This window comes from Pipra filicauda, unplaced genomic scaffold, assembly GCF_003945595.2.
Source record: "Pipra filicauda isolate LSUMZ 115617 unplaced genomic scaffold, ASM394559v2 scaffold63_size3267554_pilon, whole genome shotgun sequence".
NCBI classification, from domain to species: Eukaryota; Metazoa; Chordata; class Aves; order Passeriformes; family Pipridae; genus Pipra; species Pipra filicauda.
The window spans coordinates 296,887-320,624 of record NW_024104798.1 but is presented as its reverse complement, the minus strand read 5'-3'; the positions used below and the strand labels follow the sequence as shown (position 1 = coordinate 320,624).

The following is a 23,738-nucleotide window of genomic DNA, read 5'->3' as shown; positions in this document are numbered from 1 at the left end:
CAAAATACCCTACTTCTCATTTTTTAGTCAAATACTGTAAATCTGGTACTGTCCTAATGTCCAAACTGAGACTGAGCCTGGACAAGAAACTTGTTTGAACCTGATGGGTCTGATGCAAAGAAGACATGAAGCAGCCTGAGGTCACTTACCTGTGTGGGGGCACCCAGGTGGGGCAGGGAGACTGGAACCAGGGCTGGGTGTAACCCATGTCAGTCTAACCCTTTGGGAGGTGAGGAGCCTGCTGAGAACGAAGACTGTTAACCCCCCACCTGCCCCTTATTTTCTCCATACCTTCTGGCTGTCCCTTTAGTGTCTCACTTCTCAGCCAGTCCCAAATTCCAGTCTCACACCTCCTATAGTGCCATATAGTAGCCCCATCAGGGGAGCGGGCATGAAAAGACAGATGAAACACCATTCCCTGCCGGCTCTCCTCTCACTACAGGTGGAAGAAAGATGAGCTAGCAATTTGCTGCTGGCCTGGCAAGATAGCAGTGAATTACAGCAGCTCCTGAGCCAGCTCAGCTGCGCTGGCGAGCATTCAGGGAGAGGAGAAACCCTTCCCGCAGGCACGGAGGAGGGAAGCAGGTGTGCTATTCCCTTTTGTTCGCTTGTTGGCAGAGATCACAGAGCTAACACGGGCCATAAGGTCTCCTCTGCTCCTCCAAAAAGCCACACGCCTCCAAAGACAACTGATCCTCCTCGTACTCGTGGTTGGCAAAGCGCTTTGACTGCTGGCACCCTGCCATGGGAGAGCCTGTTAACGCAGTCCCGAGCTGCACCTACGCGGTGTCCCGGCTGCTCCAAAAAGACACTGCGCCCGACAGAGGTGCCGGGGCTGCCGAGGGGACACCGTGCACCCGGCACTCCAGTCACTGCACGGATGTGAGAAACGCCTGGAAAATTGCACAAAGCACTGAACAACCCGTGGGCAATTCTCTGTCACAGTAAAACTTTGGTGCAAATGAGAAACCTAACAACTGAAAACAGCTCAGATGCACTGGCTGGAAGCAAAAAGCAGCCTCAATTATCCACCACCTTTTTTTTTAACCCCTCTCAGGATTTCTTTGCTCTCCTAACACCGCAATAAATAACAGACACAAACCAGATCCATGGGTAAATAAAGTCCTGTGTGTGATACACATTGCCCTAGACACATGTTTGGCCCGAAGTCTGGTTTTGGTTCACCACTGTTTAAATGCCAGTTCGGCAGAGCTGCTCTCGTGGCACAATCAGGGTCAGTGCCTGGCCCCTGCCACACACAGAGAGGCTTTCTGAAACCAGCCAGAAAGTTCCACTCAAAAGATGCTCCACCAACATTTGCTTTTGGGGCTAACACAGATGATTTAATTGCTACAGTTTCTGGAATAAAGCTGAATTTACTGATGGCTTTTAATAGAATGCTCAAAAAGGATTTCAGACGTGTCCTTCACAAGAGGCCATGAAGGAAACTCAGTAATAGTACGATAATTGCATTAGCATCTCCAGCGAGCCCAGGGCCGCGCGGCGGTGCGTGCCTTACAAGGCACACAGAGAGGCCTTGCCCTACATACACAAGGATGGCAAAGTGGGAGAGAGGACAAGGATCTGCATCTCACTGGCCTACATTAAACTGCGTGTTATAAACCCGCACCAACAGCACAGGGGCATCAGCAGATGCTCTGTGCTAGTCGGGTCAAAGGTGTTTTATCCAGCTCAAAAAACCTGCCCCGCCCTCCACAGGTCCTGTGTAACTGAGCCTAGGAGCTGGTAAGCCCCTGTGCAACACAAAAACAGGGAGAGCATCCTGTTCAACCTTCTTAGGAACCCTACTCAGCCCCCAAATGTCAGGCTCCTGACTTGCAGAAGCACTTTTCCCTCAATGTTCACACTGAAACATTTGCTATATGAGCTTGCTGGAACGTCTTTACCCTGCAAACCACTCTGCCCTGCAAAGGACTGCACACACAGATGCTGTGCTGCAACAGGTGCTGCCGGACTTGCCTCTCCTGCGAGCAGAAAGTTAACTGGCCATTTACCATGGGTAAATCTAGCAAAAAAACACTGGGGACTGTGACATGGGTATATCGTTGATGTGTGTCTATATCAGACCAACACATGTGCCCTGGGTACCAATACGAGTGTATACGGGCACATATACACCTGTGACACGCCCATGTGGAGACAAATCGGCTCCATCAGCTGTGAATGGCATCACCACCGCCCGCGGGAATGGCCGCAGGGGGTTCGCGGGATGGCCGCAGTGGCCGGACACCCCAGCGCACCCCTCGGACCCCATCTCGGCACCCGCCCCGGCGGGAGAAGGGCAGGGTGCGGGGGTCCGGCGGCGGGGGGCTCCTCCCAGCCCAGCCCAGCCCAGCCAAGCCAAGCCCCGCTCCGCTCCCGTCCCCGCTGCGGCAGCGGGACCTCCGCGCCGCTCCGCGCCGCTGCGCGCCGGGCTCAGCTCCGCAGGGGCCGGGCTGCGCGGGGGGCGGGCGCGGGGGCGGAGGGACGGAGGAGCAGCAGGAGGAGGGAAGGGAAGAAGGAGGGAGAGAAGGAGGGGGGTTTACCCCATTGTCCTCGGCAGGAGCTGGGCAGAGCCGCCGCCGCTGTGCGCAGGCTCGGCCGGCCCCTCGCCCGGCGCGGAGGAGCAGCTGCCGGCGGTAAGGGGAGGCTCCCCCGGCTCATCCCCGATGCCCCCGGGGCGGCGGCGGCGGCGGGCGCGGAGCTAGCGCGGGTGCGGGAGCCGCATGGCCCGCGGGGAGCGCGGCGGCAGCGCCCCGCCTCGCCGGGGCGGCGGCGGCAGCGCGGCGGCGGCGGCTGCGGGCAGGGGGGCGCCGGGCGGCGCGGCCCTCGGCCCCGGCGCGCTGCCGCGGCGCTGAGCCCCCGGCCCTGCCCGCGCCGAGGAGGACGAGGAGGAGGAGGAGGAGGAGGAGGAGGGAGGACCCGATGGCGAACAGCAGCGAGCTGGGGAGCAGCAGCAGCCCGCACCTGCCCAGCGCCGGCGGCCTGCTGAGCGCCTCCGGGCTGAAGCTCGCCACGCTGGGGCTGATCCTCTGCGTCAGCCTGGCCGGCAACGTGCTCTTCGCCTGGCTCATCCTCAAGGACCGGCACCTGCACCGCGCGCCCTACTACCTGCTGCTGGACCTCTGCCTGGCCGACGGGCTCCGCTCGCTCGCCTGCTTCCCCTTCGTCATGCTGTCGGTGCGCAGCGGGGCCGCCTGGCCCCACGGGCCCCTCAGCTGCAAGGTGCTGGCCTTCCTGGCCGTGCTCTTCTGCTTCCACGCCGCCTTCCTGCTCTTCTGCGTGGGGGTCACGCGCTACATGGCCATCGCCCACCACCGCTTCTACGCCAAGCGCATGACGGGCTGGACCTGCCTGGCTGTGGTGTGCATGGTGTGGACCCTCTCCATGGCCATGGCCTTTCCCCCCGTCTTTGACGTGGGCACCTACAAGTTCATCCGGGAGGAGGAACAGTGCATCTTCGAGCACCGCTACGTCAAGGCCAACGACACACTGGGCTTCATGCTCATGCTGGCGGCCGTCATCGCCGCCACCCACTTGGTCTACATCAAGCTGCTCTTCTTCATCCATGGCCACCGCAAGATGAAGCCAGCCCAGCTCGTCCCGGCCATCAGCCAGAACTGGACCTTCCACGGGCCAGGAGCCACCGGCCAAGCAGCTGCAAACTGGACGGCTGGCTTTGGCAGGGGGCCCACGCCGCCCACCCTCGTGGGCATCAGGCAGGCCACCCACAGCCAGATCAAGAGGCTGCTGGTGCTGGAGGAGTTTAAGATGGAGAAAAGGCTCTGCAAGATGTTCTACATGATCACCTTGCTCTTTCTGCTGCTCTGGTCCCCCTACATTGTGGCCTGCTACCTGCGGGTCTTCATTAAGGCCAGCTCCATCCCCCAGGTCTACCTGACCACCTCCGTCTGGATGACGTTTGCCCAGGCAGGGGTCAACCCGATCCTCTGCTTCATCTTCAACAAGGAGCTCAGGGTCTGTCTCCGAGCCCACTTCCCGTGCTGCCAAAGCATCCAGAGCACCCAGGGCACCATCCTTTGTGATCTCAAGAGCTTTGGGATGTAGGGGGGCTTTTCTCTTTCTAAAAAAGAAAGATGGATATAATTTTCCATGTTTCTGCATATGATCTCAAGAGAGTGGGGGACATACTAAACCACCACCCAGCACCCAAACCTTAGGCTGTAAGAAGCTATTTTATTTATTTTTCTATATTTTGCGTATGCTCTCTTCAGAACATAACCAGTTGCTGTCTATGGGAACAGGTACTTGAGCAGAACACCCCCAAACCTTAGGCAGTAAGAAGCTGTTTTTCTTTGTGATTGTGTGGTTTTTAAAAACAAAACAGGGCTCCAAGTTTCTGGTCTTGCTTCTAATGTTTCTAAACATGATTCCAACAGATACGGATTAAGGCCATGACATTTTTTTTTGTTTCCCTATTCCTGTCTGTTTTGATAAAGGCTTAACAATTTTACTCATGTAATATTTGATAAGGGCCAAGACAATTTTATACTAAAATTATTTTTGATGACCTCAAGAGGTGTTGTTTTATTATTATTTGATTTTAAGTGAAGAACAAGAAGAGGACGTTCCTAATGTGGTCAGAAGTCAGTTTTGGTGGGAGCTGTTGGGTTCATTCATTCTCAAATGGTTTGAATATTTGAAGCAGTTAGTTATAACTTTTGCTTGACATGCAAACAGTGTAGAACTAATTTCAATTTTTCTTGTTGCACTATTCATTTGGTAATATTTCAGAACTATTTGTGAAATGTGATTTTAAAATACCAACTTTAAAAATAATCAACTATAGCAGTTTTTAAAACCTAGATTGAAATTCATATTTTACTGCCTTTATAGGAAGTTATCTACAAACCTGGGTAATACTTGTACATTTTGACTGTTTTCTTTAATAAAATATTGAAAACCTTTACTGTATGTAATTGTTTCAGAATGGCAGCATTCTGCTTTGCTGACAAATAACTTGTGTATGTGGAAGGTTGTATGTCTTGTGTCTGAGTAGATTTCACAGCTGAGGTTATTATGGACAAGCACAATCCTTATTTGCTGTTAGATCTCAATTTAGGTGTTTATACCAATAAAAGTGACTAAAGCTATTTTTAAGAAGACTTAAGTTCATGATGGGCAACAGGTTTAAATAGCACAATTCTTTGTGTCTACTGAAACCAAAATTCTGTTAATGACAGGAAAGACTGTGTATTTGTGGATCACTAATTCTAGTTGGCAAAGCAGTTTTTTAACATGGTGGCTTGGTTAATACCACACTCATTTGTAAACTGTATTCTTAATGGGAAGTGTACATTAGTTAAGCAGGGCATTTTAATCTGCTCTGTTGTTCTACAAAAACTTCTCTGGAAGTATTTTAACCAGTAGCCTGATGGCAGGATCCTGAAAACCTTTGAGCTGTCTCAGAGGAAGCTGTCCTGGATTTGCTTCCCTTTCTGATGGATCGTGTAACATTTAAAAAATGTGCTGGAGCAAGTCACACAGAAAATGACAGGGACAACCTCAGTTTACATGAATAAATCTGCATATGCTATGATTATTTCTGTAGAGAGTAGTCCAAAATTGGTAGACATCGACTGAGAAACAGTTGTCCTGACTGAAGAGACACGTGTGGAAGATCAGAAGAGGGCAAAAGTTGCAGCTTCAGATTTGGGCAGGGAATGAAATGAGGTGGGGCTTCTGGTTTGGTTTTAAGTCTCGCTTCCCACTCCCAACTCAGATTTGAACACGAGAGAGGCAATGTTTCTTTCAGTGCATGAAGAGAAGGTTGGAATTTGAGTTTTTGGTATAGCTGCAGTAGAAGCTGGAACTGTACCAGTGCTGCCAGAACTGGGCTAAGAAATATGACCATGGATGGGGTGTCTTGAAAACAAAGGGAAACTTAATGATCATTTCCAAAGCTGTTTGAAAATGCACCTGGGTACAGAGGGAAAGCTGTCACGTACTTCAGATCACAGCAGCAGCTGGTTATCAGTGCTAATTATATTTTCAGCCTGCAATATCATCTCATAGTTTAGTGAATCTTAGAGAGTAACGAGGTTACATTCTTTGTGTTACAAAGAATGTGAGGCAAAGCATGGATGCTGTTGCTGGGAATTGTGTTCCAAGTATATACTTTACATGCCTGGTTTACTGTTAGGTCTTTTCTGCATGGTTCCAACTTTTGCAGAGTCATATTTCCTTAAGAAGCTTCCTGTGTAGGGGCCTAGAACTGTGATCTCTAACCCAAATCTTGCCATCTTTTTCCTAATCATGCTGCTACTGAAGCCAATATTTTCTTCCTCTATTAAAAGTATGATATTTTGGCATCCTCTCTCTCTTCCAGGCTATAAGTAGTATGGTTATGATTCTATTTAAACCACAGAGATGGGAAAATAGTTATTTTAAAACCTCCTTAAAAGCTGCAAGGACCAGATTTTTCACTTCCAGGAAAATTAAGCACAAGTTGTAGAGTCAGTCATATATGTGGGGGATGAAAACTCACCTTTGGGTGACCTGATGGTTTTATTTAGAGTTGGCTTACACAACTGCTGCTCTGTTGAATGCCAGTCTCTGTGCAGAGGCATCCCCCAGCTCAGTGATGCCCTCACTAGATGGGTGAGCTGGTTCTTATCTAGTGAAGATAATGGATGCTTTGCTATCACCCATCAGTGACAGCCAGACCCAATCTTGCTACAGCAAAAGAATACAAAAAAGGTTAAAAAGAATATCTGTATACTCTGCCTTTATCTTGCACACAGCTTCCAGGGCTGTCTTAGGACTTCTGATGTACTCTGAGGGCAAAATCAGTGCTGTTTGAAGTTAATGTTTGAAGTTAATTTTATACATTAGGTACTTGTAGTGTCAGTCAGATTATGATCCTGGCCATGGTAGTACAAAAGAGAAGGAACTCCAGTGGCTTTAATGCAGGGTTTAGATGGGTGTTGTACAATAGGGTTTAATTCCAGAAGATGTGAAACTAAATATCAAAGACATACACAGAAAATTAAACAGTACTGGGTGCCAACACACCAACAAACACCACTTCGCTGGCTGAGCGTGCACTAAGAAAGTAGGAAAAACCAGAAAGGGCTGGAGAGACACCAGAGAATAGGTATTCCTTCTGAAATCTGAGAAAATATAAGAAAGTTGCAAAAAAAAAAAAAGTAGCATTTCCAAAGCACAGCACTAACATCTCACAGCAGCCTTTAGCCTGCATATGGGGAAAGTGGGTCACAGAGATTAAATGCTTTGACCAAGATCAGAGAAGGGGTGTTGGAGAGGAGGAAAACCTGTTCTGGATTAAAAAAAAAATAGAGAAATAATGTTGGGGACTATGGGCTTAGTGCAGGGAACCTTTGCTGCTGCTCTTGGGACCTGTGAGGTGTGGCTGTAAGCCTCCCTATCCCAAAAGCCAGAGTGCTGCTAGTCTCACTCAGAAGTGCAATGGCCCAGACTCAGTGAGAGCTGGGTGTTAATAATTACCTCCCATGTCTGTGGGAGAAGCTCTTGCAGCTCGTGCAAATCCTGGGCTCACTTGGAAAAAGTTGGTTGGTCTGAACCCCTCTCCCCATCCCCACTGACTAAAACACAAAGTACTTGGAAGGTTTGGTGGGCTGTACAGCAGTGAGACTTTCCCAGCTCTTCCATCGACCTGTGCTTGACCAGAACATAGATTGAGTCTTCTCTATGCCCCTCCAGGCTGATGCATCATAGTTTTCCATATTCTAGGCACCACGAGTGCTGAGTATCAGAGGAAATACCAACATCATCTCCCCCAGAGATTCTTCACAGTCTGGCTCAGAGGTCACAGCATGCTGCTTCTGCATATCTGTGGTGAGGAATTGCAGTTGTGCCGAGAGCTGCTCTGGAAAAACTGTGGTTGCTGCTGGCATCTTCATTCACCAGGTATTTAACACATTCCTTACAAACATTTCCAGTCAAAGTCTTGAAGTCAGTGGAAGTTTTCAGTATAAACTTTAGTGTCAGGCCAGCTTGAAAAATGACACTGGTCTGAAATCCCAGCTAGTGGCTATAATGATCTGATTTACAGCTCTCAGTGCCTGGAGTACTCTGGGGTGCTTCTAGCTCTGCTGTTAGATTTGGAATGAGTTTGCTAGGAAAGGAACTGAAATATGTGGCTTCAGCCAAATTATCTTGTTAGGTAAAGGTCTCATTCAGTGGTCATGCTAGAGATGAAGGATGAGCAGGGGATGCATAGCCCACAGGCTGTCATCCTTTGCTTTTCCAGTACCAGGTCTGCACCAGGGGAGGCAAAGCTGCTTCCCAGGATGGTGTGAAGCACGTAGCCTTGAGTAAAAGGGCAGGAATTTGGCGTAGTCTGATAGCAACAGTTGTTTCCTGGGGCTCTGTCTGGATGTGATACAGCTACATCTCCAGAAGGCTTCTCTGCCATATGCTGCGGGACTGCCCTGGGACACATTGTGTAGAGCTCAGAGGAGAACAAAGCTGGCATTTTCCCTCTCTTCCCAGAAAAGTGTGCATGGAGTTTGGCTGGACCTCTGTCACTTACCCCACATAGTTAAGCACAGTCACCTTGCTCCTTGGAGGCACCTGCACTTGCTCAGAATTGCCAAGAAACCACCCTGAGGGAAGGGGCTCCAGAGAGAACAACAGACACATATTGTCGGAATGTGATGTTAAGTATCACCTCATTAACTAAGGCTGCAGATTGGATCATTCTGTGCAGTATCAGAATACCCCAGAAACCTTATTAGATAGTTATGCTGCAAATCAAAAAATTATTAGAAACATGGCAGGGGGGCTCTTTTCTAATAGAGGTTCCCTCATTTCTTAGCACAGCTTCCTTTGCAGTTGCTCAAAACACTGCACAGGCTACAATTAATTCTATTATGATAGGAACCAGGAAGCATTTCCCATGCTATCTTATTCTTATGCTTCAGAATATTATGAAGTATATGACATGCTGAAGAAATGGAGCCATCAGAGAAAGACCATCAGTGAAGATAGTCTCCTAAAAGCTGGTGCAGAGTCATGCTGGGCTAGGGCTGGTACAAGGGACATCTTACCCCAAACCTCCTTTTATGCTGGTGACCTCCGATGCCATGTAATTCAAGAAGGACCTTGTGTGGGGTAAATCCTTACTCATCTGTCGGTTGTAGAACTGGCAATAAGGAGCTGACTTTCCAACTTGACATCTGTGGCACTCTGACTTTCCCTAGAGCTGCTGATGCTGAGCATCTCTGAGCCTGTTTTCACTTGGTAGAATTCATTAACTGCCCCACACCTCAGTACTTTGTCCAAAGAATGATTAATTATTCTCACTCACCTTTGTACCACACAGAACTACTGGTGGCAAGAGCAGAGCATTATCACGGGTGAACAATCGCTGACTACACAAGCTTTCATCACTTAACTTTAAAGTCAAGCTCAGCCTTTCATGCAAGCTGTTGCATTTCTGTATTTCTATTCATGTTTAATGACCTCAGTACTTGCACTCTGTCTTTGATCTCGAGTCATGCATGGTTGTACTGTGGATGTATTTATTGGAAGGCCACTGTCTTCAGTGCTGCATTTTTCACGTTTACCGTGACCAGGTTGATAGCACAAAGCACTTTGTGTAGGAGGCTTTCAAGTTCAAAGCTAGTCTTGCAAGGGCACAGGGAAGCTGTGAAGTCCCAGCTAATTTTAGGCAGTCATCATGGCACTAATAGTGTAGGCAGAAATCAAGAGATCGCCTGGTGAAGAGAAAGCCCATCCTAAAGTTTCTGAATGTTATTTACTGGCATGTCATTAAAAAAAATAATCCCGTGTTTGTGTGAGGATGATTAACCATTGGAACAAATCATCCAGAGAAAAAAAATGGATCCTCCATCTGTGAGACATGCAGTGTGAGCCTGCGTGCCTGCCCACGGCACACCTGCCCGGAGCCTGCTCCCTGCCCAGCCAGGGTCCCTGTGCCAGGATCTGGGGCTCAGCCCCAGCACAAAGGGCATGAAAAAAACCCAGAAATGCCAGTAAACAGCAGTGAACGACCAGTAAACAGAACCCTCTCTGTCTCAGGGTGATTCACTCCTTCCTTTTGCTGACTGTTTTAAAACACCAATTTTACCATACCATATAAATACCAGTGCTCGTTTCAGAAATTTTAGCAGAGGTAGAGCTAAAATGGCTTTGTCATTAAAGAGGGAAACACAGGAAGATTCAGAGGAAAGGCTGAAGTCTGGGTGCTTTCTGACAGTGAGAGAGAGGAATGATTTAGTGGAATATTACCTCACTGCATCGAACCACTCAATCTGTCCCCATCTGTCACTGAGCGCTTGCAGGAGGGTGATGGAAAGGAAACGGTTGAGCAGCTTGATAGTCAAGTAAATCAACTGGGCTTTTTCCTTTTCCTTTCCCTCCCTCATTAGACCTCACACACTCACACTACACAGCAGGTCCCTCAGCGTGCTGTGCCAAGGGCAAGGGGACGGTCCCCTGGGTGCCATGGGACTGCAGTGGCTCTGGGGCAGACAGACCAGCTCTGGGTGCCCCCAGGGTCAAAATGCCCTTAGGAGCCAGTTCCAGTGGAGCTGCAGGAGACATCTGGGTGTGGAGGAAGGTGGATGAAGAGGCAGTATGTTCAGCCAAACTGCAGTGTGACTAAAGGGGGAGAACATGGGCACCCGAGCCAAGGAACCAGCAGCGTCACAGGCAGAGGTAAAGCTGGAGCCATGGTGTGAAAGGAAGGAGGGACATGTTTGGGCTGAGCATCACCAAAGTGCTTCCCAGCAGGATGATGAGGGATGCAGAAGCTGGGCTGTGCAGAACCTGCCACAGGGCTGCTGGTGGGGACAGAGGTGTCGGTAATGATTTTCCTCCCCAGGAGATCCTGAACTCTCAGCCAGACAGACTTTTTCTTACTCTGTGTTTGTGCAATAGCTCTCTGAGCCTAAGTGCTGATGTAAACCAAATCCAAATAGTCAAAGGCTCTGTTGCAATGTTGAAAGGTTTGTTAGTAATTTTGGGAAGTTTAATGAAAGCAGGGCAGGGAGGGAGCTGACATTATGACACCACCACAGTCAGGAAGTTTTGCTGTTGGATTTGAAGGGATGGTGGACCTTCCTGTCAAAGTTTCACCCATGAGAGAAGAAACTGGGGAGGAAAAAAATTAAAACCCTACTAATTTGACAGGATGTGGTGAAATTTTTGGAAAGAGTGAGAATGCTTGCAGCTGCCTCGCCAGTGCCTTTCCCTCAGCTGGCCCTTCTGGCAGGTCCCATGGAAGAGGTTAGAGGTGTGCTCTGCTGCCTGGGCTCCCATGTAGCCCGGAGGAGTAAATAAAGGGTGATCCCAATTTTGCACCCCCTAGAATCAATGTCTGCTTTGCTGGTTTGTGAACTCTTTGCGGCAAGAGCCACAGCTGCCCATTCCTGTTGAAAAGAGCCCACAAATCTCTGCATGAAATGACACGAGTGCACTCACGTGCAAGAGAAAAAGTAAATATAGCAGACCCAGCTCTGCTTGCTGGGCTGGAACCAGGCCATATTTTCAGTCTGCTTCTGCAGCGTGTTACAGCCTTGGGATTTACAAAACCACATTACATTTAAAACCAGATTTAATCCCTTCCACATGTTGCGATGCTGTGGGGGGGTTTGGGAGACCTGGTGGGATTCCCAGCCCAGGAAGAGAGAGGCTGCCCAGGCAGTGCAATGCAGAGCTCCACTGGGGTCCATGGCCCATTCTTTCTGTACCATTGGCTGGGATGCAACACAAGGACAGCAATGAATCCCAGGACAGCTCAGGCTGCAGCGATGTGAGTACACGCTGCCTGAAGCACAGACACTTGCTTTGTAAGATCTATGAGATTTGTAACCTTCCAGGGACATGCCTGTAACATGCTGACATCTGGTGCCATGGTACAAAGGAGCATCAGCCTGGGATACTGTGGGCACTCCTGGCACACAGTTAACAGGTACCCAGTTTCCCAGGTAAACTGGGGGTTGCAGAGGAGACTTTCTGTCATTGGGACATTGTGCCTCATTTACCCCCATACTAAGGTGCCTCACACTCAGACCTTTGGGAAACCCCTACCATGGGGGTGTTTGCAGGTGTGCTATGTGGTCCTATTGCTCATTCCTCCTCTCCTGCACACTTTGCTGTCACCCTGCACTGAACTCCTTGCCGTGAAACAAGCTGCCATCCATCCTCCCCTCAGTGCACCAGACTTCCTTGGCTTTAGTCAGAGTGGCCCAAAGACTGCCACCATCCTCTAAGGCAGACATGTCTAAGGCAACCTGCCCGGCCAAATCATTGAGATGTGTCCTGCTGCACTGGGCTGGGTCTGTCCCCAATCAAGACTCTCCTTGAGAAACAAGAGGTGATTTGCTTTATGTACATTAAACTCATCTCCATTCCTGTGCTCAGAATTATTGATTAGTCTGACAGCTGTACCCCTGCTGGTTTGCCATTTCATATCTGTGCACAAGAGAAAGGCACATTGATTTTGCTATTATCAAAATCCTCTTGTATTTGCACAGTCTTTTCTCTTCCTGCAATTTTCTAATTCCTTCTGGAAAACATGCTACACATTGTCAAGATCAAATTTCTGAGACATCTTGTTTAAATCAGGGGATTCTTAGCACCTTCTGTTTCTTTTGAATATCCATCTGTGCAGAAATAACAAACCAGAGAGCTACTGGGGCAGAGGGAAGCACCAGCAAGGGACCTCAGTCTATGGTCAGACTTGCTGCTATCGTACCTTTTTGTGGTGTATTGTGATGAGGTGCTGTGAACAAGTTGCCTAAAGAAGTAGCAAAATACCCCTTAACAAAACATGTTATAGGGCATCCTAACACATTAGACTTTTGAGGTAACAAGATTAGTGTTTCCAACCCACCCGCAAAGATATCAAATCAAACATAATCCCATTTACTTACCTCTAAACAGGTACATGTTCTTCCATTCTCTTCTCTCAACCAGCAATATAACCTTCAGCCTTGCTTCACTTAACCTCCTTTCACCTACTGGTCCTGTAAAACCAGTGTTTTTGTTAAGGTGACCTGTCTCCTCATTAAGGACCCACTCAGATCTGAGTCCCCCTTGCCACACAACCAGAAGAATTTATTTTGTGTCACCTCCTCACTCAAAGATTTTGTAACTTTATTATATTTTTTAAGTGACATAATTTCCCAGGGGGGAATTGTGGGCAGGAGAATGCAGATGAAGCTGAGCTTCATCTGGGCTTTCTCCTGCTCAGCAGCAGAGCCTTCCCTGCAGCCCCCCAGGCTCACAGGTGTGTGCTGGCTCAGCCAGCTGTGCACCCACAAACCCCAAACACCTTGCTTAACCTTTCCTAATAAGCATGTAATCAAATTAAGGCAGCAGCTCATTATATGTGGCTGTGTGTTTTCCTGCAGTGGCTCTCTGCTAACCCAAAATCCGGTTATAAACACTGAAACTCCTCCAGTGTGGTGGGATACCAACATTATTCTATAGCATATCTGTAATATCAATATTCATATACTATTAAAAATTAATGCACATGTTTCTATTAATAATTAATAATACTGCAATATTAATAAAATTAAACCAAACGTAGGCACAGATCTCCTAAGTGGAGTGAATAAAGGAAAGTGTTTAAACCAGGCTCTGTCTTCACAAACTGGGAAAGGAGGCTTTTCCCCTCTACCAAGGTGGTTCCAGGACTGCACAAGTTCTGTTCTCTTTTCTCATCTGATTTTTCCTGCCAAGAGAAATCCCCTTCCCTTCTTCCTAGGCAGGTAAGAAAGTTATTCCTGGCCTAGGATTATTGCCAAGGTGATCCTGGAGCAAACCAAGCAGCACAGGGGACTGCAGAAAAGTTTTCATGGCAGGGTTGGCTTGAGGCTGGCCACCTTTTCCACTGGTCATCTTGAGTCATTTGCTGTCCTCCTTAAGTCAAAACCTGTCTCCAGGGAAAAGCAGAGGGGCGTGCATGGCCATTTACATTTTGAAATGCTTCTTGTGGCCACTGGTTTGCCTATTATCACTGTAAAGCAAAGGTAAAAGGTTCCCTCTCAGCCCCTTCCACTGCAGAAAGAAATTAAAGGGACTTTGCATGTGCTTGAGTGAGGAAATCTCCCCTAGGATGGGAGAAAAGATAATTGATTAGGACAGACTTTAGGAAATAATTGGGATGCAAAAGCTTAATCTTCCTTCCAAAATGATCTCTCAAATCAACTAACCTTCATTGTGAGTGTCAATTAATGAAAATTAAATTACTAAAAGGGGAATCGTAATAATTATTGCGAAGTGAACATAGTGGGGATGTAGGACAGTGAGGTTTTGCCTTTGGCTCTCCTACGTCAGCAGAGAAGGTGTGGAGAAGCCCCTCGAGGACAAGTATGGAATAAGGTCTCTCTCAAAGCTTCACCTTTCAAATGCCCTGTCCAGGAGCATCTGCAGGACATGAGAACTTCCACCTGCTCTAGATGGTGTGAACTTTGAACTCATGTAATTGGGGCTGTTCTCATTACCCAGATAAATGCTTAATCCCACAAGTTAATTGGCACAAATTACAACTACAAAGTTGCTCTGCTCTGGTCTGATGAACTCTCCTAGGAGTTCAGTTTGGCAGGTCTGAGACAGTCCTCAGATATAATTGTCCACTCATTTACAATGATATAAACCAGGGTTACTGCCTTCAGTGCAGTCACTGGTGATTTATGCCAGCAGGTGATGAGGAGCAGGGCTGGTGTTTCCTACTGTGGTTCATCTTTCATGCTTTGGTTAAAAAAAAAATGGAGCAAGAGATGGGACACATCTATTTTTCTTCTTGATTTTCCCTTGAGTGTAAATTGAAGTCCATGGTATTAAGGTTATTTTATAGTGATAGACCTGGACAGAAAAGCAACCCCCAGACTCCCAGTGTGTCCTGCCTCTGCAGACTGGGACTGTGTGGGTGCACAGGGTGTTTGAGGAGTGGCAGTGGTAGGATCAGGTTTGGGGGTTGTTCTTAAGCCCAGGTTATGGAAGTTTCTGCAGCGCTCACATGTCACTGCACTGGCATGGGAATGAGCTGGTCTTTCACCAGCACAGTCCAATACAGAGGCATTGGGGTGGGTGCCCTGGGGTTGGGCTCTCTTGAGCAATCTTGTCCCTCAAGACATTTATTTTTCTAACATGTGCAGGATTCACGAGGATCTGGCAAAACAACTAGTCCAGTTGTTCCTTGCTGTCTCCTCAGGGAGGCTGTGGGGCCCAGTGGAAGGTACCTGGTAAACTCCCTGTGTTGTTTCTCCTCCTCTCCAAGTAATACAGGTCTTTGCCTTGATAAAAGTGTGCCAACTTCTCCAATCCCCCCACCCCCCCATCATCAGCAAAGCACTGATTGTGGAAAGATGAATGACTTCACTTTTCCAGTTCCAGCATATGTTTGCATGTCTGAGAGCAAGAAACGTGTGAATCTCACACAAACTATTGGAATTCCAGCTCTGGGGACTGACAAGTAAATATGAAGTCACACAGTATTTCATAGAAAACCCACAAATCTTATGTTTGCTGAGCTAAAGTTGATCCTTTGAGGCATGTGCCAAGAAAAACCTCTCATATTAGTTACACCGAGATTCCTCCACCGTCTAAGACTGCAGCTTGATTGAGGAGTTCATGCCTTGTAAAATCCAAGTTTCCCTAAAAGCAGCCAGAGGCACATAATCTTTTGCTAAGCTATCCGTAAGGAGCTCTGCTAGCTTGGTGGATCGAGTATGGGATAACAGATTACACTGAATAAAAATGAAAAGCCACAATGACAAAATAATGTTATAATATTAAAATAAATCAAATAATATACTGCCATTATTCTGATACAGAATTTTTACACAGCAAATTTGATACATATACAAGAAGTCAGGCAGCCCATTACAATATACTTCAGGGTTCCTTTTTTTAATATAAACTACATCTTAATACATAGTTTGAGATGATCGGGTAGTCTTACACCAATTCAAGTAACAACAACTTCTCATCTTAGAATACTAAAATAACAAAATCTTTTGATGCTTTGAATATTGAAATGCTTTGGTTCCACCTGCCACTTTTAAAAAGTGTAAAAACTACATCTATTGGTTAAATCTTTTTTCCTAGAGACGCGCCTAACTTACAAATACAGTAATATAAATAAAGATACGAAATGCAATGTAAATACAATTTTTTGGCAATCCTCATATGGTTCACACTGTGCACTTATTCAACTCTCAGTTCAATTCAGGTATTCCAAGGTGTAAAAATGTGGCTAAAATTTTTCGAAACTGACAATAAACTTGGATGTTTTCATTCTGGGTTTAAGCTGGAACCATGAAGACCATGAAATGGTTAAGCCCCTGCTCTCAGACAGAAGTTTTGGTTTAGCAGATGTCATTTTGCCACCCCAAAATAAAAGCATCTGCCACTGCGAGTCCCTCCTGAAAACCTTGGCCACAACAGCACAGCATCTCATCTCCTGTTGATGTTGGTGAGGCAGGAAAGTGTGGTGAAGGGTTTCCCCATGGCAAGTACCTTGTTCATCACAATAATGAGAAAATGAGAATAGCGAGTGGCTCGTTCTAGCCCGGAACAGCTCCTGCTAAAAGAAGACATCTTCTTTTCTGAAGTGCAGCATACATTTGAATTTGCTGGAGGAAGTCCGTCCGCAGGTGAGGCCCGGGAGGCACGGGCAGGTGTGGTGCATCCGCCGCCCCGAGAAGGGAACCTGAGCACAAAGAACACAGACGTCAGGGACAGGGAGCACTGTGGCAGCGGTGCTTGGGGGGATGGATTCAGAGGAACAGTGGGAATACAGGGAATGCTGTCCCCCTCCCTCCTTCCACAGCCGGAGATTCCCCAAGAGCTGTGGCACGGGGGTGGAGAGCAGATGGCAAAGCCAACCCTGTCGTACATCCTGGTCAAGCCAGAGCTAAGGGCAAAATGTTAACAGTCGTGGTGCTGTGTAAATCTACATCTGTGACACATGTTCTCCATTTACTCCCGTTTCATAAAGGAGTCTGTTGTGAAATGACAGTGGCCTTCAGCATCAAATGTTGTGGTGTCACTGTGCAGGGGTTTCTGTTTGTTCCGATTCCTGCCTTGTCACATGGCACAGAGCAGGACCCAGGAACCTTGGGATCCCATGGTAGTCAGGCTGGAAGGGACCTCTGGAGGTCACCTCATCTGACCTCCCTTGGAGCAGGATCCTTTTCACCACAGGGCAGAGTTTTCTCATTTCATCCCACCCTCCCCCAGCCACGCTGTGCTGCAGGGAGCACATACGGACTGCATTAGACAAATTTAACTGTGCCATGACATGCACATGCACTGACACTTCAACAACTTGATCACAAGCTCTGCCTTTTACAGAAGCTGAGCAGGACAGCGCAGTGGGACGTGGCTGGGAACTGCAGTGCTGCCAGCTGGCAACACACACTGAGCATCGCCTGGGTGCAGTGAAGGAAGCACAGAGGTACAAAGGCACTGCCAGACAGGCAGGCAACCCTAATTCCCTCATTTCCAGTTTTCTAGGTGTTTTTAGCCCAGAATTTTAATATTCCAAGGTTGGTTTTTTGTTAGTGTGCAAATTTTCTCTTTAAGAAAGCCAAAGGGAGGAAGTCTCACACAGTCCCTGGTGCATCACACCAAGAACCAGCCTGACTGCAGTGACACCCTGACAGGTGGGGGGTGGGAGGGGAACTCACGTCACCTGCAGTGTCCTGGGCCAACACCAGACTCCTGGCCAGCACTGTCTGAAGAGCATCCTCAGCACAAGGGATACCTTGGGCTTCCCCAAGCCACCCACCACAGCTCCTCTGCTTCAGCGTGAGCAGGGAGGCCACCAACCACAGGTGCTGAGAACTCCCCATGGCAATCAAACCTATCAGGTGCCCATGCACAGCACTGCAGCAAAACCCACATCCTGAGCTCTCAGCCTTCCAACAGCTCAGGGGATTTATCCAAAACATTACAGTTGCTGCAAGGAAATCTTCCTTTCAGCGGGACTCCCACGCTGCGCAACCTCACCTGCCTAGTCCTGCCTCAAACCCTGCCTGGTCCTGCCTCAAACCCTGCCTGGTCCTGCCTCAAAATGCCAGCTGGGACTGCTAATGGCATAAATCCATCGCCATCTAGTTGCTGAGAAGGAAACTGGAAGGTGGAACCCCAACTGCCAGCCATCTTCTCCAGGGCATCTCCAGGCTCCTCTGGAGGTCCCTGAGGTGCCATGGCCGTGCTGGTGCCTGCTTTTGACCTGTCCTGCATGCAAATGAAAGGTTTTGGTGATGAGGGCACCAGCTGCTTGCTATCCAAATATTTAGGGGGAAGGAACCATTGAACAAATACTCCATCCTTAAAAATACCTAATTTTGCATACTATGGTAAATCAATTTGCTTTGTATTTGTCAGGAATAGCAGTGGGGTGAGGAATCTAAATCTAAAATTAACCTCATAAAGCTTACAAACATCAGTGCCTGACTAAGTCTGGAGTGGACAGGCATCTTTGTTTGTAATTATGCAGGCAATCATCTTAAAATATATCACAGAGTATAAATTATTGCCCAGTAGCAATAAGCTCATAAAACCCCCTAGAAGACAATTTCTCTTATCCTGACTCTTGGTAGTGTAAAGACGCCTTACAAGAAAAACCTGCTACATTACATGGTAAAAATGAACATATCACAGCAGAAAATTTAAAAATTTAACTGTAACAGAACAGAGCCTTGAACTTCTTAAAACTGAGAAAACAAGCCATAGATACTGAGAAGTCAGGCATTGGATGAAACAGTGACAAAGGCAGATAACTAGCTGCACATTTATAATTTGAATTTATTGCCTTGATATCTTCCTGTTGTGATGACTCTTGGGCCAAGCTCTTCCCTGAGGATGGCTCTGAAAAACACCAGGTTCTCAAACTGGTAATATCCCATTCAGTCTTTCGTATTACTTCTAAATAAACAGCTTTTTTTCATACTGCACATAATATACATAATTACACAGCCTTAAATAAACCTACTTGTTAAAATTATTACATTAATAATTCTGTGTATCATCTAATAATGTACTAATACGTAACTAATGTTATTTATATGTGTGTATATATGTATACATACATGTATCTTTGAAATTAATGGGTAGAATAGAAGAGAAGAGAGTCCATGGTGAACTTTCTCAAGTCCAAGTATGTGTGAACACCTTCTCAACGGCTTCTCAATGCACCAGGTGCCCCAATACTGGCTGGTGGCATTTTTATGCTCGTGATAGGATCTTGTCCACTTCCACTGGGGGCAGTGACATCTGCTACGTTCCTGCTCACACGAGTAAGGATGGCAGGGTTGGGCTTGGGAACCGCTAACGCTCTTTCAGATCACGTAACGGAACAAAACAGCAACAACAAACTAATAAGGAAACAATCTGGAAAGCATGTAGTGCTTTCATCCTCTGATTCTCTCCTGCATAATTCTGACAGTAATGTATTTCCTTACGTAGGTACTTTCAGCGCTGTTTCCACACAGATGCAAATGGCTGGGAATGGTAAGGAATGGGATGTCTCCCTGCCCGTTCACCACGCACGGTTTTTATGCAATGTGCAGGATATTCCTGCTCCTTTCTGCCCTGCCAGCTCCGGTCCCACAGCCCCCCCCCCGGTGACGTACTCACTCGGTGACTCAAGGGGTGGCACTCCTCTCCCAAATTCCCCATCGGCGTGCACATCCGCAGGCTGCGGATCCACAGGCTGACCGCGCAGCACATCCCGCCGCCGCACTGCTGGTCTCGGTCGCAGGCCTGGAGTTCAATACAGCATTAGGCAAATTAAATTAGTAATAAATATATTCCAGAAATAGGACAGATCAGGTGCTCAGGAGCTGCCTCTGACACCCCACAAGTTACTGCGGCTCATTAAGGCTGAATAATAAGATCTAAGGCTGATTTGCAATACTTGTATCTCCTACAGATCTGAATGTACAGGCTCCTGGAGTTGAGCCCAGGTTGTTTAAAGCCAGGACCGCACATGGAGCTGCTCAGGGCCAAATCCAGGACTGCCAGTGATTTGTAGTCCCAAATTCTGAGCACTGATGGACCATGGCACATGCCGCTCCCTTTTCCAGATCGGCACCCAAGTGAGCTCAGGAAGGAGCAAGGACCAACCACACTAAATGGTCACCAAAACAGTCACCAAAACAGTCTATGGAGAAGCTAAGACAGGAAATCAACCATTAGTTTAATGACTTTTAAGTAACTACTCCTTCTAGTTTCTTATGATAATATCATAGGGTTGAGTGCCCTTGCAAGACTGCATGATAGTTTGTAAGAGAAGTCCAAGTGGAAGTAGCTAAAATAGAAGTTTAAATATGGATTCTGTGGTTGTTGTCTAGAATTACATGTAACTAAAAGAGGTCTTAAGAAAAAGTTTGCCTAAGTGTCCGCATCCAAAAAATGCTGCTGTGGTTGCATTCTCCTCCAGGGGAGGGAAAAAATATTTTAGCCACTTACCCAATACAGCTTAGATAAGCACAAACCAAAATTCAAACTAGTGGGTATGTTTCAAAAACCACAAACCATGAAGAGCAATTGACACGTTAGGGTTTGAAAACAAGTTACTGCACATCTTTCAGCTACTTTTCAATCAAAAGCTTATCAGGCTTTTTATTACATGAATTTAATGCAAAAACCAGTCTCCTTTCTCTGATGGGAAATGCCCTTATTTAAAGGTTCTGATTACACCCCAAACGTAAGCTTAATTAACTCACTGCTCTTGGTGTCTGACACCAGCAGTGATTGACCAAAAGCACTGGTCAGCACTACGTAAACAGGCAGCTCATAAAAATGTACGTAAAAGATGATAACGCTCTGGGGAAGACGCATATCAGAATAAACACTCTCTGGAGGGACAAGCTTACAGATCTGACCTTGGGATTTACATGATAAATGCCTTTAGACTGTACTCTACTGGGTAAATATTGCACTGGTTTCACCAACAAAAGCCAGATCAAAAAATATATTTAAAGATCAGCCAGAAGCTTAGGAAGAAGCTGTTGCCTGAGGATAAAGTTATTAAATAGTGTGTGTAACCCAAACAGCTCCTAAACACACAGCTCTGTGCTGCAGGTGAGCCCAAACACCAGAGTATTTACTTGCAAGACTAATATGGCCATACAATTACCACTAGAGCCTGCCAGATAGATAATGTTCATTTTCTGACCTCTCTCTTACAAAATAAATAAATAAAAAAGCACTCTAATGATCTAATTTTGCCCTAGTGAAAAAAGAAGAAAACGCAGGTCCAGTGATTTTGGCTGCCCCCCGGCACACTGGTGTCCACTGCTCAGCTGGAGTCACAGGCTTTGCTATTTCTCACCAATCAGCTCCTGGCTTCCTTTTTTTCTCAGTTGTGTAGCTCAAACCCCATCCATCTCCATGGGACCAGTCCTGGGGTGAAGCACCACTCAGTTGAAAAACACACCTGCATATGTCCTAGCAAGCAAGGGTCTCAATGTCCATGCTGAACAATTTCCTTCTAAAACTCACACCCATATATATTTACATCTGGCAGAGCTTTTCAGGCTCCCTTTCCAAAAATGTATGACAAGTTTTGAAAATATTCAACCCAAACACTCCTGCCCACACCTTATCTGCAATGTGTAATTCATACTGCTTGCTCCTAATCTTCCCGGGACAACACACGAATACCCCATTTAAACAGAGTTTTGTGGAAAATCAGCTCAAGAATATTTCCCAGGTGAAATGCCAGCTGCAAAGGCAACTGGAGTCAGCACATGAACCACCACTGAAGTGAGGAAAGTTTGAATCAAGTCCTTAAATTACAAAGGAAAAGCACCTTGCAAGCTCAGAGGATGGGGACACAAACACCTACGTCAGTTCTCGTCTGAGATTTGTCCATTCATCAGAAGCCAAAAATGCATCAAAGTGATTTAAGAGGAAATGTTCTGCAATGGTTAATAAAGTAACATTTTTCTAGTTCTACTCTATTTTTGCTTTTTGAATATGCTTTGTCCTTGATCTATTATTCAGTGCCTCAATGTTACTTTATTTGATGGATCAATTATCTTTAAAGGTGTAGCCACAACTCTAATAACAGATAAACTGCTCCTCCACTGCTGGGAGTATTTCTATTTAAAAGGAACTTGAAATTATCAAATATTAAAAAATTCCTTCACATTGTCTGCTCTAAAAGATAATCAGTCCTGGTAACTGATCTGACTTCCAGAGAAATACCCATGAGCTGTTTCAGGGACTTTAGTGGTCCGGACAGGGAGTCTGGACAGCCACAGAGAAATCAGCCGCTGTGAGTACAACTTCTGATGGTTACAAAAGATATGCAAACTCTCGAAGGAATTCAAGTACTGGGTTATTAATCCAAAGCAAACACTTACAAAAAAAAAAAATCATTTTACTTAAGAGTGATGCAATGGTTTGGGTTAAATAACCTCTTTGGGAAAAAAAATATTTTCACAACCAAAGTAAATTTCGAGCCTAAAAACAACAACAACAGAGATTCATTTGCAAGGGGTGGCTATCGAGGGGGAAAAGCAGCATAGTCATATTCAAAGAAACGAAAGGAAAAAAGCAGCATTTTGCCGTGATTGCAATCCTGCCCTGTATGTGGAGGGACTGGAGGAGCTGCAGGAACTCGAGTTGCATGCACAGTGAGCAATGCAGTGCCCCCATCCAGACGCTCCCTGGACAAGTTTGGGGGTAGCTGGGGCTGGATCGAGGGTGACAAGAGACAGCTCCAGCTCTGGAAAAGCAGCTGGAATCTCTGCACGCTCCCAGACCAGCCTGGAGACAACCTCTCACTGAGTCCAGACATCCCTCATCGCAAAGGGACAGACCTCACACTGTGTCATCCCTCATCCCAGAGACCCACAAGTCCTGATATCACCCACCACAGAGAGACTGGTGTATCCTGGAATTCCTCACCCCAGAGAGACCCCCAAGCTTTGATAACAGTCCAGAGAGCTCCACAGCTCCGGGCATCCCCCATCCCAGAGAGACGCCACGTCCCGATATCACTTATCCCAGACGGACCCCCAAGCCCTGGCATCTCTCATCGCCTGGCACAGCTCTTCCTCCCACGTCCTGGTTATCACTTATCCCAGAGAGACCCGCAGCTACTGGCATCCCTCACCCTTCGCTAGACCCCTCCGCCCTGACATCCCTGATGCCGGACAGACCCCCGAGTCCCGGCAGCGCTCACCCAGAAAGACCATCTCCGGGCATCCTCCTGGCAGAGCTTCCCCCTCTCTCCTGGCATCCCTCATCCCGGGAAATCCCCTGCAGTCCCGCTATCACTCACCGCGCACGGACCCCGAGTCCCGTCCCCGCTGCCGTGGCGGAGCCCTCCCTCCCCCGCAGCCCCGGCCCGCCCCAGCCCTCCCGGTGCCGGTGCCGGTCCCGTCGGTGCCGTCGGTGCCGAGCGGCGACGCTCACCCCGGTGATGACGGCGCCGTGCCCCGCGGCCACGAGCAGCACCAGCACCAGCAGCGGCAGCGGCAGCAGCGGCGGGAGGTTTCGCATGGTGCGGTGCCGGTCCGGCGCTCCCCGCGGGCGCGGTGCGGCGCAGCGGAGCCGGGCGCGGCGGCCGCCCCGGCGTTATAAAGCCCGGGCGTGAGTCACCCCCGCCCGGCAGCGCCGCGGCCGCGGGGCGCCAGCGCACACACCGCGCCCAGGTGCGGGGAGAGGGGAGAGGGGAAAGGGGGAGCACCGGCGGAGGGCAGCCCACGGCGGGGGGGACACGTCCCACAGTATGT

At 47.7% G+C, this 23,738-nt stretch overlaps 3 protein-coding genes across 4 annotated transcripts in view; 1 reads left to right on the top strand and 2 right to left on the bottom strand.

Moving 5' to 3' along the window:
• The window catches only part of EIF4E3 (eukaryotic translation initiation factor 4E family member 3), a 33,144-nt gene extending 30,148 nt beyond the window's left edge, over positions 1 to 2,996 (bottom strand). Inside the window, exon 1 of the mRNA XM_027710673.2 lies at positions 2,968 to 2,996. The gene's annotated coding sequence lies outside the window, so the exon portion shown is untranslated. The remainder of the gene's footprint in view (positions 1 to 2,967) is intronic.
• On the top strand, positions 2,910 to 5,114 carry GPR27 (G protein-coupled receptor 27). Its single transcript, XM_027710623.2, has one exon. The coding sequence runs from the start codon at positions 2,926 to 2,928 to the stop codon at positions 4,066 to 4,068; it is 1,143 nt and encodes a 380-aa protein (XP_027566424.1). The 5' UTR covers positions 2,910 to 2,925; the 3' UTR covers positions 4,069 to 5,114.
• A 10,638-nt stretch (positions 5,115 to 15,752) lies between these two features.
• Positions 15,753 to 23,534, bottom strand: PROK2 (prokineticin 2). 2 transcript variants are annotated; one of them, XM_027710601.2, is made up of 3 exons: positions 23,419 to 23,534; positions 19,623 to 19,752; positions 15,753 to 16,693 (listed from the first exon to the last, which is right to left on the bottom strand). In XM_027710601.2, exons 1-3 carry the CDS (start codon positions 23,503 to 23,505, stop codon positions 16,548 to 16,550), a joined length of 363 nt encoding a protein of 120 aa, XP_027566402.1. In that variant the 5' UTR covers positions 23,506 to 23,534; the 3' UTR covers positions 15,753 to 16,547. The 2 variants fall into 2 exon arrangements, with proteins under 2 accessions (XP_027566402.1, XP_027566411.1); XM_027710610.2 differs by having other exon boundaries at positions 19,627 to 19,752.
• Positions 23,535 to 23,738: the final 204 nt, after the last annotated feature.

Coding starts and splice junctions, on each gene's coding strand:
- GPR27 (XM_027710623.2), top strand. CDS start 2,926: ATGGCGAACAGCAGCGAGCTGGGGAGCAGCAGCAGCCCGCACCTGCCC.
- PROK2 (XM_027710601.2), bottom strand. CDS start 23,505: ATGCGAAACCTCCCGCCGCTGCTGCCGCTGCCGCTGCTGGTGCTGGTG. Junction 19,753..23,418: donor ACGGCGCCGTCATCACCGGG/GTGAGCGTCGCC, acceptor ATTGAACTCCAG/GCCTGCGACCGAGACCAGCA. Junction 16,694..19,622: donor CCCCTTGAGTCACCGAGTGA/GTACGTCACCGG, acceptor CTTTGTGCTCAG/GTTCCCTTCTCGGGGCGGCG.